Raw genomic sequence first — 15444 nt, 5'->3', positions numbered from 1 at the left:
GAGATGAATGATTTGTAGCGTGCGTGCAAATGCCATGCCTGACCGGGATTCGAACCCGGGACCTCCGGATAAAGGCCGAGGCACTACCACTCGCGCAACGGAGGCCGGCGATCATTTGTGTATATTGCGTTGCGTATACGTTATTTTTCAGCATTAATAATTCATATAATATTGCGTAAGAAGCTTCGCTTTCGTCGTGTGTTCACACACCGACGCACGATTTTATTATTATTTATCATTATTATTACTGACCGGCTAAACATCCCCTGAGCGCAACGGGAAACAAAAGTAACATTTAGCGCGGGCGAAGCCGGGACAGGGATGTTAGTATACATATATTACCTTAATTTTATATTTATTATAATATACTGGTACTTATAACGGATAAATTAAATTAAAAGAAAGCTTTATTATAGGATGCTATATAAATTTTAGCTTTTTTTTTTTTTTTTGAATAAAAAAAGCCACTTCATAATGGAATACACTTTACTCCTAGCAGTAGTTGATTCATTTTAACAAAAAAAAAAAAAAAACGTAAATGAATACAAAAGGAAGAAAGGATGTGCTTATAAAGAATGAGCAGATCGTATTTCTCGACAGCGATAATGTACCTGTGACCATACTCGACCAAACGTCCTTATTCAATACCAGCATAATTAAACCTCGGAATTAAAAAAAGAGCTATAGACTCTATACATTAGTTCCTTTCTTTTATATTTCATTCAGTCCTTAAATAGATTCATTAAATAATTAATTTTCTACTGAGTTAACTAAAAATTGAAAAAAAAGGTAATAATACTTAATAGTTTTTTTTTTATTATTTCTTTTGTTTTAATTCTAACATTAATTTCAGCTAATTAAATTATTTATTTCTCAAGTAATCTTCTTTTTTTTAATGGGGAGACATTAATCAGCAAAAACTTTGATGAAAATAGACTGATCAACTTCACAGAGAAAAAATATAATAAAATAAAAATGTAAAGTAATACTTAAACGTAAATTAATAAACAGTAAAATTAAAAATAAAATAACTATGTAAAACTGAGATCTAGCAATTAAAGATAAAAAATTTTAATTAAAATATACTTTAAAGTATTTTAATAAAATATTACAATGAAAATACGATTTTTTAATTTTAAAAAATATATGAAGTAGAAACTACAAAATTAAAATTTTTCTGAATAATTTTGTTGTTCAATCAAGCGTATTATCTATTAGAATTTATCAACATAAATAAAAGAAATTCTATTGCAATGAGGAATTCATTGCATTTTTGCCAGTATATCATATTTATTATTTTATTTTATTTTTATTTTCTCAAGAATACAATTTTTATTTTAATATGTGGAATAGGATTACTTTTTTATAAATTTATATTAATAAAAAAAGGTGATATAAAAAATCAATAGCCATAAAAATCAATGTCTCTCTTTCTCAATAATATTTTACTCTATTAGCTAAAAAAAAATTTACTGTATCCATACAATAAACTAAATAAAAGAAAGTGTTCTAATGAGGTCAAATTTTTAATATTGGGTGTTTTTACAGATCTTGACGTTTTTCATAATCCCCTTCTAAATGAAAAATAAAATTATAGCATAAAAATATTTTAAGGATATACATACTTTGACCTACTTCCTTTGATGTACTTCCTTGTACGAAGTAAACTAGAAAGTATTGTGATACGGTTTCAGATTTTTAACGGAAATATCTATGTTGACCATCTCTGAATCCAATTTGACTAGTTTCAGCGTGACGTCTGTACGTACGTATGTATCAAGCATAACTCTAAAACGATTAGCTGTAGGATGTTGAAATTTTGACTTTAGGACTGTTGTAACATCTAGTTGTGAACCAGGGGAGGTTCACAACTTTGATTGCAATTTTGATTGCAATCGTGTGAACCAAAAGTGTCCAATTTTGGACTTTTTCTTAACTGCAGTAATAAGCTCTCAGAGAAATTTTCAACGGTATATCGTAAGTGATACTTATTTCATTGATTCCAGAGTTATAGGCAAATGAAATTTTAATTAATGAAATATTTGGATCTGGCAGGGATCTGGCACATCGGTTCGAATCAGACTTCATCTCCTTTTTTTTAATAAATTTATTGATCTATTAATAATTATTAACTTCTGATTGCAAAAAAAAAATTACGATAAAAAATAATTCAGTAGTAACAGTAAAAAAAAAAAAAAAAAAAAAAAAAAAAAAAAAAAAAAAAAAAAATCAGAAGTTATTAATGAAATAAAATTTTATGTACTTTTTATTTTAAAAAATGTGTATATGTAATATAATAGGCGTACAAGGACGTCATGTGGTGTACAAATCAGGTAATTGAGTAATTTTTATTGACTTCCGTTCCAAATAATACGATTAGATAAAATATTGTAAGTAGAGGAAACTGATAATACTGAATGTTTACAGATATTTGTAAAAAAAGATTCAAAAACCTATTAATAAAAAAATAATGCAGTCTTGGTTTGGGCACAATAACATACATTTAGATCCTTATGATATAATTTATATCACTCATCCTATATAGAAAGCCTATTCGAAAACCCTTTTAACAAAAAAAGTATGATTTTATCGTCTGTCTTTTGTCACAACCAAAAAATTTTTTTTTTTTTTGTCTTCAGTCATTTGACTGGTTTGATGCAGCTCTCCAAGATTCCCTATTTATTGCTAGTCGTTTCATTTCAGTATACCTTCTACATCCTACATCCCTAACAATTTGTTTTACATATTCCAAACGTGGCCTGCCTACACAATTTTTTCCTTCTACCTGTCCTTCCAATATTAAAGCGACTATTCCAGGATGCCTTAGACTTATAGGCCAAGTCTGTCTCTTCTTTTAACTATATTTTTCCAAACGCTTCTTTCCTCATCTATTTGCCGCAATACCTCTTCATTTGTCACTTTATCCACCCGTCTGAATTTTAACATTCTCCTATAGCACCGCATTTCAAAAGCTTCTAATCTTTTCTTCTCAGATACACCGATCGTCCAAGTTTCACTTCCATATAAAGCGACACTCCAAACATACACTTTCAAAAATCTTTTCCTGATATTTAAATTAATTTTTGATGTAAACAAATTATATTTCTTACTAAAGGTTCGTTTAGCTTGTGCTATTCGGCATTTTATATCGGTCCTGCTTCGTTCATTTTTGGTAATTCTACTTCCCAAATAACAAAATTCTTCTACTTCCATAATCTTTTCTCCTCCTATTTTCACATTCAGCGGTCCATCTTTGTTATTTCTACTACATTTCATTACTTTTGTTTTGTTCTTGTTTATTTTCATGCGATAGTTCTTGCGTAGGACTTCGTCTATGCCGTTCATTGTTTCTTCTAAATCCTTTTTACTCTCGGCTAGAATTACTATATCATCAGCAAATCGTAGCATCTTTATCTTTTCACCTTGTACTGTTACTCCGAATAATTGTTCTTTAACATAATTCGTTGTTTAACATAATTAACTGCTAGTTCCATATAAAGATTAAAAAGTAACGGAGACAGGGAACATCCTTGTCGTACTCCCTTTCCTATTACGGCTTCTTTCTTATGTTCTTCAATTGTTACTGTTGCTGTTTGGGTCCTGTACATGTTAGCAATTGTTCTTCTATCTCTGTATTTGAACCCTAATTTTTTTTAAATGCTGTACATTTTATTCCAGTCTACGTTATCGAATGCCTTTTCTAGGTCTATAAACGCCAAGTATGTTGGTTTGTTTTTCTTTAATCTTCCTTCTACTATTAATCTGAGGCCTAAAAGATAAATATTTTTAAATTTCGCATTCTATTTCACAGACTGAAACGAGTAAAATATGACTTTTAGTTGTAAGAGGATATTTTTTACTTGAAATATATTTTGTAACAAGTGGTTAGTGCTGTTAACCATCGTGCATTTTAAATACTCGAAAAATTCCTTTTATTTGCCTACTCATGTTGATTGTAACATGAGTCGAGGGTTCGAGGAATTTTTGGAAGAAATACCTACAAATTCTGAATTTGATTATACTAATTATTCTAGTTACGAACCCTCGTTCGTTCTTTCCAGAATGTCTAAGAAAAATAAAGCTTTTATGTTTGTGTCTTCCGATTAAAACTAAGACACGATTAGTACGCAATTTCTGTTAATTCTGCAGATAACAATAACAATTAGTCTACTGAAAGTTCTACTACATATTTTAATGCAGGAGGACATAAGTAAGTGATGTTAGTTTGGATTCGCCTATAACATCAAGAACTAGTTATTTTTTTACAGAATTTGCCAAAACAATTTGACGCTTCGCTTTTTCCAGATCAGCTACTTAAGCCCACCGGGTTAGTCTAGTGGTGAACTTGCCATCGTAAATTAGCTGATTTCGAAGTCGACAGTTCTAAGGTTCAAATCCTAGTAAAGGCAGTTACTTTATACGGATATGAATATTAGATCGTGATAACCGGTGTTCTTTGGTGGTTGGGTTTCAATTAACCACACATCTCAGTAACGGTCGACCTGAGACTCAAATGAATTTACATTCATACATATCGTTCTCATTCATTCGCTGAAGTAATTCCAACGGTGGTTCAAAAGGCTAAACAAAAAATAAATCAGATATTTATAGCAGTAGAATGACCGCTTTGATGCCACATGAATTAATTCCTATTTTCGGTGAACTGCTACCTATATCTAATGAACTACTATCTACCATCTAATAGTTTTATCTGAATAGCAATCACCTGAACTAAGAACCAACTATCTTTACCATAAAAATCACTGCCTGTACTATCACAGCATACGCCTACAGGACTTCAAGAAACAAAATGCAAAGAATGTGATCATCCACAAATTTACGATAAAAAAAGAATAATTCTAAAAACCTTCCTATAAATTGGGATATGATAGTATGGGAAAACCTAGCGTTTACGAATTCCGTTTATGAACTTCCTGATAACAATAATTTAACCGATGAGTACCTCTTTCTTTATTTTACTTTGTCTCAATGAATTAATTAATCATTAATTATTTATTCAATTGCATCTGAAACCAATTTTTACACAACTTTTTTTACATTTTTTTTTACTTTTTTACACAAAACGGTACGCCAATAAGTTTGTTCCTAACTTGGTAATAATTCATCGGTATCAATATTTTTATTGGGATGAAAATACTTCCGAGCTAAAGAACTCGCATAAAAAACTTCACTCATTAAGTTTACTATTGGACATAAATAATTTTATCTACTATCCAATACTTTATTTTAATACTTTTACCTTTTCTTTTTAATATGGTTTGCACATATGACCAGTAAAAAATAATTATTACTTGTTGTGGTTAAGCTAGCTAACCATCCATTGGTAATATATATATATATATAATTTTAGCTCGATATGTTTAAAAGTGAGTTTTTAACTCTTAAAATATGAGAATATTTTTTTTAATAAAAATTAACGATCGAAATAAGTATTTCATTCTAGACTTTTATAACTATTTTTACATCATTTTTCTTTACTACTTTATTCTAAATAATGTTCAAGTCATTTTAATTTTAAATAAATGATAATTTTTTATGTAAAACGCATTAAAAATTTGTTGTTTATAATAATTTGCATTATATTATGTGCTGTTGGATGGGAGATTTAATTAATTAGTACGTTCTATTCGTTATAATCACTAGTATTTCATTTGCGTTGAAATTATTATAAAAACACATTTAATTCGTTTAATTTCACACATACTCTAGAAAATCTTAATAAATTTATTTCTTTTCTACATTTATTATAACGTAATATTATTAAATTTTGCATCATTTCATATTCCATGCGATTTTCTTAAATATCTTGTAGATGCATTTGATATTACTTTTTTTATGTTAACGTTATTTTTTAATTTTATAACGAAAATCCGGCTTGACTTTAATATAATGGAGTTTTCGTGACTTTTTTTGTACAAAAAAGAAACTTAACTGAAATAAAATAAAGCAAAGCAAAGAATGAAAAAAGGGAATATAAGAAAAGTTCTTTTATTACGTCCATTTAACGACAAATTTGTTCTACGACGTGTAACTACTGGTAACACCTTGATGTTCTCAATTTTACTCACCTTAGTTAATTTTTAACGTTTGTAAAACAAAATTTTCTTTTTTCATACAAAGTAATAATAATAATAACAAAGTAAAACATTTTTTATATTTACTTTTATTAAATATTTAATTATAACTTTTCCGCTTTATTTTTTAAAAGAAAAAAACTTAGGTCATTCTATTGAACAATTTATTAATACAGAGTGTTACACGAAGTTCTCCCTGGACTTTTATAGCTTATTCTACTCGTGAAAATAATGGAAAAAGTTCATATAAACATATGTACTAAAATGCTTCGTTTGCGAGTTAGTAGTGAAATATTTCTCTTGAATTTCAGTTACCCCTGTGAAACGCAGTACCGTGTCTGCACTACTGTTAGAGAAATATGGGGTAAATACCCCTGTTTTTTATGTTTAACATAAAATGTTAAATGATTAAGAAATACATAAAACTTTTAAACAAAATTTGTAGAAAATTTAATTCTGAACAAAAGGGTGGTAAGATAAGTTGAATAAAACAAAGAAAGACTGCAAAAACTGTAATTATATTTAGACTAGAAGCAGAACACTACACTAAAATGCATTATACGTACCAGTTTATAACACGAATTCAAAAATGAGCCCGCCATTTTCAACAAATTTCTTGGGACGCTTCTGTATTGCTTTTGTTGTTCTTTTTAGTTTTTTTAGGAAAGTACTTAAGTTGTTAAACCGCAACCATATGCAAATACATTGCTACATTTGTCAGAAAAGTACTTATTTAACGTAAACAAAAAACAAAATTATTTTTTGGCGGCGGGTTCCACATTCCTGGTCACCAGGATCACCTACTCTAACACCTTTAGATTTTTGGGACTGGAGATAGATGAAAAATATTGTATACACAACAAAAATTTATTCTTATGAGGAATTAACTATCCGCATTATGGATACGGCTGAGCAACTTAAAGACAACTCTGGAGAGTTGAAAAGAACAACAAAAGCGGTACAGAAGCGTACCAAGAAATGTGCTGAAAATGGTGAGCTCATTGTTGAACTTTATTTATAAACTGGTACGTGTAATGTATTTTAGTATAATATACTGTTTCTAAATAAAACTGGAATTTTTCTAATTTTCTTGGCTTTATTCAAGTTATCTTACACCATTTTACTCACAATTAAATTTTCTACAAGTTTTGTTTATAATTTTTATGTGTTTATTACCCATTTAACAACGTTATTGTACGTCAAACATAAAAAAAAAGGTTTTTTTAACCACAATTTATTGATTTTAGTTCCTGATTTCTCAAAAATGACTGCAGATACGGTTCTGGGACCTATTTTATTTGATTTTTTAGATCAAAAATATAAGAAATAACTAATTTTGTCCCTTAATTAACATCCTTAAAATTTCAGTAAGACTTCGTTTCACCGATGTAGCTAAAATCCGAGCGAAATCTTTGAATAGCCCTAACTTCCAAACAGAGCATTTCAGGCCACTTGTTTATATTAATTTTTTCATTATTTTTATGAGTAGAATAGGTTATGAAAGAAAGTTCCGGGCGAACGTCAAGGAACATTCTGTACATATTACATATTACTCATATATAACACATATTTATTTAATATAAAATAATAAAATTCCGCTTATCGACAATATAGTTTAATTCATTCGAGCGCTTTCGGATTCATTCATCCATCTTCAGGAATACTCAATTAATTATAAGATGTTTAAAATTCATTTAAAATAGTAGAGATAGATTAAATTTAAATAAAATATGTTAAGTAAAATTGTATTCGATAATGACATTTTATTTAAACAAATTATAAACAATAATTAATGATTATCAGACTCGCCAAACTGCTTTTATTTTATATTATCATAACAATCGAGATTACTTTATTATCGTATTACTTATGTTAATTTTATTACTATGCGATCAATTGTTTTATATATATATATCTATATCTATATACAATTTTTATTTAATTTTCAATATTTTATTTCAATTTATTTTATCACTACCATTTTAAATAAATTGTTAGACATCTTATAATTAATTAAATATTTCTGAAGATGGATCAATGAATCCGAAAGCGCTCGAATGAATTAAACATCAATATTGTTGGTAAGCGGATCTTTATTATTTTTTATTATATATAATATACCAAGAGTGCCATATTGAGAAAACTTAACATATTTATTTTCAAAAGAAATTATTTAAATGTAAATTAACAACCTAACTTTGTTTGAATCACAACATATCTGATGAGTTTTTTTGTAAAATGCTTTATATAAAATATGTGAGCAAAATAGTTTTGAATTTAAAGATCGATTCCTTTTTCTAATGTTATAAAAGAAATTATTTAATAACTTATTACCGTGAAAAAGTTAATCGACCTAAAATATGAAACCAATACAACACTACTAAGTTCTGGAACTCAATAAATTAATGATCATCGATTTCACCCTACAGAGTTAAGTAGTGTGTAATGTTTTATTTAATAACAGATATTTTTACAGGTCCGTCCCGAACGAAGATACAGTAAAAATTTATTACTTTAACAAATGTTTTTTCTGAAAGTAATGATGTTAATTATACTACCAGTTTTTGTAACCGATTAAAAGAATGAAGGTTTCGCTTTTATAGTTGAATATTCGTTGAATTTCAATGGATTTGGCAGACTGATAAGAAACCGTAATTAATAAGACGATGGAAAACCGTTCACCGTTTACTTTTTGTAGTAAGCCTTGATCGAGGTACTAGTTCTTCTTGAGAATGACAAGCCTTTTTATAATAATGGCTTGTGACTCGTGTTAGTTCACTTACAAATATTATGAACAATCCAGTTTACATATATGCTTTCAACAAAATAAAAATAGCCTTTTATCTTAGAGCTTAGCTATTGGAATTTATTGATATTAAAATTACTAAAATAACCTGAACACTTTATACTTATATTATAAATTGAAAATAAGGTTTTTGCGTGTAATACTGATGTTGAAGCATAATTTTACTCGCTGTGATGGACAGAAGGCGATGATATTCGATATTATCTGTTCAAACATGTCTATATACCGGTTACTCGTCTGCCACATGAATTCACATTAACAAGCCCTGTAACGTGCGTTTTGTGCGCACCATAATACCAAAGTTATTACGTAACTGTTCGAGCGTTGATAATTTTGGTGCAGTACATCCTTCTTCTGTAAAAATTGTACTTGTTTCCCTTTACTGTCTGAATCAAAGACGTGCCAGAACAACATTTTAATGTAATGCAAGAATTAATTACGCGATATTATTCTACCCACGGTTAAAAACAGAATGAAATGAGAAGCCTGTTTTCGAGTAATATTAATATTATACAATTTAAAAAATCTGATATGTACATGTGGTGTCCACATCAGATTTTTTCCTTGTACGCCTTCCTTGTAGGCCTGTTAATTACATATATGCATTCTTTTTAAATGAAAAGTACATAAAATTTTATTTCATTAATAACGTCTGATATTTTTCATTTTTTTATGTTATTATTGAATTATTATTTATTGTAAATATTATATTACAACCAGAGGTTAATAATTATTAATAAATTAATATATTTTAAATTAAAATAAAAGCTAAAAAGTCTTCCCCTTGTAACATCCAAATATTTCATTAATTAAACTTTTATTTCGCTATAACTTTGGAACCAATGAAAATAACGATGATAATAACAATGATAATAATATCATAACCACTTATGATATATCGTTGAAAGGTTCTCAATGAGGGCTTATTACTGCAGTTAAGAAAAAGTCTAAAATCCAAATTTTTTGGATTTTATTATTTTGGACATACGTACAGACGTCAGGCCGAAACTAATCAAAATAGATTCAGGGATGGTCAAAATGGATACTTCTGTTGAAATCTGAAATTTTTCGACATCACAATACTTTATTTCGTACAAGGAAGTAAAAAGGAACGGGAAAGGAAATCACTACATCTTGATTAGAAACAGATTTATTTCCCACTTCTCAAGTTATTATTTCAAAGCTTTACATTTAAGCCTTATTAAGAAAAATTTTTTAAATAATCACTATACATAAGACCTTAAATTAATGGTGAAGTGGTAATGTTTTTGTCTTACATCCGAAACTTTCTGAGTTTGAATCCCTGTCGAGTTTGACATTTTATTTCCTACTTTCAATTTACTCCAATTTAAGGATTTTTTGTGGTGAATTATTTATTAGAAAAAAATATTCTATTATATGATTTGCTATACTACTTACAAAATAAATGGAAGGAACTGTGCCACAACTACAGCAGCAGAACTTTTGGATTTAGATGGGAAACACGGGGAACCTAATTCATGTACCTCCATACCATCCAAAAGATACGAGACGCTCTTCAAAAGTACGGTCAGGAGGAGACAAACCACTTGAAAAAGTAATCTGATGATGCGAGAACGGGATTTACTTTTTTTATGGTCCTGTCAAAGCAGTTTTACGTGACATATAGTTCGACAACAATGAAAGGATCAATAATGCGATACAAGAGTGGTTCAGACACCGAGATGAACAATTCTTTACTCCTGGAATAAAAAATTTCACCGAAAGATCTGACAAGTTCCTACATGTGGCCAAGAATTACGTCGAAAAGTAATGTTAGTTTGCTTTCCGATGAATAAATAATAATTTTTCAACAACAATTTGTTTCTTTCATTATTGAACTACCCTCTTGAATAAAATTCAAAATTATACATTAAACTTCATAATCATTTATCGATACGTTTTAAGTATTTCACAATATTAAATTAACAAATCAAAAATCAGGAAGGTAGTATCAAGCTACGTTGGATAAAAATCAGACAAAATTAGCTATATTCAGATAGTTCAGTAGATGGTCGCAGGAAGCTGTGGGTCGATGGACGAGAACCCTCATCCCCAACATCAAGCCATGGTTGTCGAGAAGATTTGGTGAGGTTGATCATCACCTATCGCAGTTTTTTACAGGACATGGTTCCTTCAATAACTACCTTCACAAAATAGGCAAGAGAGAAGAGCCAATTTGCAACTACTGCAACGAGATAGATGATGCTGAGCACACCTTTTTTGAGTGCAATAGGTGGGACACACTTAGACATAGTAAGGCACTCACAGGTATAACTCCAGAGACAACAATAGACTACATGCTAAGAAGCGAGTCAAACTGGAATAATTTTGCTAGTTTTGTTAGACAAGTTGTTCTACAGAAATACTCCGATGAGAGAAGACAAGGTGTTGGCTAGAATAGGACTGGGTGGACAGCCTTGTTGGTGAGGTCCAGCATGCTGCGGTGTGTTGGCACTGATGAGCCACCAAGGACTCCACGGGTAACAGTCAGGCAACAGCACACTGAATACTGAAGGGACCCGGCACCGCGTCGCGGCGAACTGGGTCTGGCGTGGTGTAATAATGTGGTGTATTAGTATTGCCCTTTTGGGTCCCCAGAGGGGCAATATTGATAAAGAACTCTCAAAAAGAGCTAACCGGTAGGCTGACCTGCCTTGCCGGTATATAGCCGGTAGGTGGGGAGGCCTATTTGAGTTTAAAGACACTCCCCTGGGCGGCGTAATACCAACAAGTCGGTCCGGCCCAGGGGAGCTGAGAAAAAAAAAAAAAAAAAGATAGTTCAGTGCTACTATCTGCCGAGAAAAAATACACTGAACGTTACTAAAACAGGAGCTACCTTTTTTAATTATAACTATTATTTAGAAATTAAATTTCATCTTCAAATTTTTATCAGTCACAAAAAATACGCGCTTATGCTACTAGTAAAATTTCATTTAATTTCCTTTAAGGAGCCGGCCTCCATGACGCGGGTGGTAGCGTTTCGGTCATTTATCCGGAGGTCCCGGGTTCAAATCCCGATCGGACATGGCATTACCACACGCTATAGATCATTTATCTCATCATCTGAAGCAATAACTAATGGTGGTTCCTGAGGTTAAAAAAAATCCTTTAAGGAAAAAACTATAATCATTAACATTTTATAATGTAGATAATTCATAACAAAACTTAAAAAAATCCTAAACCGAATTCTTAATTAACTTTATTTATTTATTTATTTTTATATAAAGAAGTGTTTAAACTGGTTAATAAATTATCAGGGACTTTTAACTCTTCATTTATTATTTTCTAAATTTTTTTTTTCAAAAAGTAGAATACCTATATAAAATAAATCTATATGCAGTTTTTTTATTTATTATGTAAAATTTAAATCGTGTTTGAAGCGAAAGAAATGAGCTCCAATAAAGCTTACTGTACTTCTTTCTTTCTTTTTTCCTGTTTAGCCTCCGGGAATTACCGTTCAGATATTACTTCAGAGGATGAATGAGGATGATATCTATGAGTGTAAATTAAATGTAGTCTTGTACAGTCTCACTACGACCGTTTCTGAGATGTGTGGTTAATTGAAACCCAACCACCAAAGAAACAGGCAACAGAGGAGGGGGGCAGGCGGACTGGAAGACTGCAGTTGATCTTAGGCGGAGAGACTGATGCCGGATGGCTGTGGGCGGCCGGCCAGCCTTAGGGGGTGGCGGCGGAGGCTCCTCGGAGTCGTCGTTCGCCGATGATTCCCTGGGGACGTCGCTTTGGCTGTTCTAATTCGGTGACAAGAGCGCTCGGGTGGTTGCGCAGGGGCTGTGTACATACCAAGTGGATTAGGTCTGTTCCCTGCGTGACTAGAGGGGGAGGTTTTTTAGCGGGTGAGAGCCCCGCGCTTGCCGACAGAGTGGGCCTGACGACGGCTGGCAGAGGTTTTTCCTCCTCCTATGGGGAAAAAAATCACCAAAAAACACCTGTATCCATGATCTAGTATTCAAATCCGTATAAAAATAACTGACTTTATTAGGATTTGAACGCTGGAACTCTCGACTTCCAAATCAGCTGATTTGGGAAGAAACTTCACCTCTCGACCAATCCGGTGGGAAGCTACTCTACTTAAATTTTAAATTCCATGCGGTAACAGATGTTACATGAAACTGAATTGTTAATTTCAAGAAATGTTCAAAAATCAGACAACTTAAGGCACTCATACGCGATCATAAGCAAAAAGATGATTTTAAAATCATTATTATTAATGATTAATAGCAGATATTAGTATCTGCTATGGTTATTTAAAAAAACAAAATTACATTTATTGTTTATTTTAATAATTAAATATTTTTAGATTACTAATTAATTTATTTTTTATTTACAGTTTCGCCAGAATCAGTCGTTATACCAATTGTTTCCGGTATACTTGGATTTCCTTTGCTTGCATTGCTTATTATATGCTGTTTAAGAAGAAGAGCAAAACTTGCCAGAGAGAGAGATAGACGCCGAGCAGGGTAAGAAAAACAATTACTTTTTTTATAAAGAACTAGCAGACCGGTCGCGGCTTCACCCGCGCTATATAGTTACTTGCGTTTGCCGTCGCGATCAGGGATGTTTCGCCAGTCAAGGCTCGCTTTACTTGCCCTTTTCATCTAACCAGAGGGCTCTGCACCCTGGGCCACTCTGTATTCATTAAATTCATTAAAAAACCTATAACTCATAAAAAATTAGCATCATAAAAAAAGGTATAAATAAATAACCTAAAATTTCTTTTACTAAATTAAATATTGTATATATATCGAGAGAGATCGTCTACATCGATTGTCATTGTCTATATCGATCGTTCTCTATGTCAATATCGAATTCCTCAGACAGTTATTGTAATAAAATTTTTCTAATTATCTCAACCCCAGCGCCATCTACCGGGTCCATTTTTTTCAGAGATATTTCTTTCCATGTAAGTAACACGTATTCTTAATGTGAGCCAAATCAGAATATAAATACAATTTTTCGAAATATCTCGACCCCAGCGCCACCTAGCGGGTCCAAACTAATTTATAAATCTTCCTGGGCGTGTGCACAACTCACCATAGTTTCACCGCAATCGAATGAACGGTATAGGAACGCTTACGGGACAAACAGACGTTCATTTTTACTTCCTTGTACAAAGTAAAGGAAGCACTGTGATCGCGAAAAATTTCGGTTTTCAGATTTCAACGGAAATTTCTATTTTGACCATCCCTGAATCCACTTTGACTAGTTTTGGCTTGACGTCTATATGTACGTACGTATATATCTCACATAACTCAAAACCGATTAGCCGTAGAATGTTGAAATTTTGGATTTAGGACTGTTTTAATATCTAATTGTCACCTCCGCTTTCGATAACATAAGTATCCAAAAAAAGCTTAAAATCCAAAACAATTTGAATTTTGGAATTTTTGTTAACTGTAGTAAGAAGCCCTCGTTGAGAGCTTTTCAATGATATATATCATAAGTGGTATTTATTTTCGTTGGTTCCAGAGTTATAGCCAAATAACATTTTAATTAATGAAATATTTTGATCTTATAAGGGGAAGGCACATCGGTTCGATTCAGACTTCATCTCCTTTTTTAATTTAAATATATTGATTTATTAATAATTATTAACCTCCGATTGTAAAAAAATCTTTACAATAAATAATAATTCAATAATAACAATAAGAAAAAAAATACGAAAAAAATATCAGAAGTTATTAATAAAATAAAATGTTATCTACTTTTCATTTTAAAAAATGCGTATATGTAATTTAATAGGCGTACATGAAGTCATATGGTGTCATATCATATTTTTATATGTATAGAAGATGCAGAAATGGGTACATTAATCTTTTAATTCATATTATCCGTCCTCATTTTCCTAATGGGTGTGACGCAAAATAAGGGCTTGAGGTGCAACAGGCACCAGTCACGTTTTCTGTTAGAGTAATTGTGCTTATCATACATCCAATCTCACAGTACACGAATTAAAGTTGCCACTTTTATAACAGCATATCATATGCATTTACATGGGCTTGCCGTATTAATACGCGTCTCTGAACGTGGCTAGGTTAAAAAGGGAACGGAGACTATAATTTCATTTTGGGTAAAACTTGTGATTCGTGTCGAATCACAAATTAATCGAAATAAAATAGTTATTCTCAAAAATAACAAGTATTTTTTGCCAGGCTTGACTATTCAAAGTGGTTTCTGGTGACCTTTTTCACCAAGTTCAGAGTCGCATATTAATAAAACAAGTTCTAAGCTAACCATGAAATTTCTTACAATCGGTGTGGTTGTAATACTTAACTTATGTTACAAAGAATACTCATAAAATAATAATTACAAAAAGATAATTACCGTAATCGAAATAAATGTATCTTATTTACAAAACTAAACCTAAATTCAAATTCTTAGGAAAAGTGTGATCGATTAACATTAATGTTCGAAGTAATATTACAACGCTAAGCTATTTTACAAAGTCACATATTACCACTCCGCCGATCTTCGTAGTAAAGTGTTAGCGTCTCGGCATTT

At 31.1% G+C, this 15444-nt stretch overlaps 1 protein-coding gene across 1 annotated transcript in view; it reads left to right on the top strand.

Annotated features, from left to right (window-relative positions):
- LOC142327922 (uncharacterized) overlaps positions 1-15444 on the top strand; it is a 115893-nt gene that overhangs the window by 59957 nt on the left and 40492 nt on the right. Inside the window, exon 2 of the mRNA XM_075371296.1 lies at positions 13274-13403. Coding sequence (XP_075227411.1) covers positions 13274-13403 — 130 coding nt within the window. The remainder of the gene's footprint in view (positions 1-13273; positions 13404-15444) is intronic.

The sequence above is a fragment of the Lycorma delicatula genome, chromosome 7 (genome assembly GCF_047948215.1).
Source record: "Lycorma delicatula isolate Av1 chromosome 7, ASM4794821v1, whole genome shotgun sequence".
Taxonomy (NCBI): Eukaryota; Metazoa; Arthropoda; class Insecta; order Hemiptera; family Fulgoridae; genus Lycorma; species Lycorma delicatula.
Note: the sequence above shows the minus strand (reverse complement) of the source record. Positions and strands in the feature narration are given on the sequence as shown.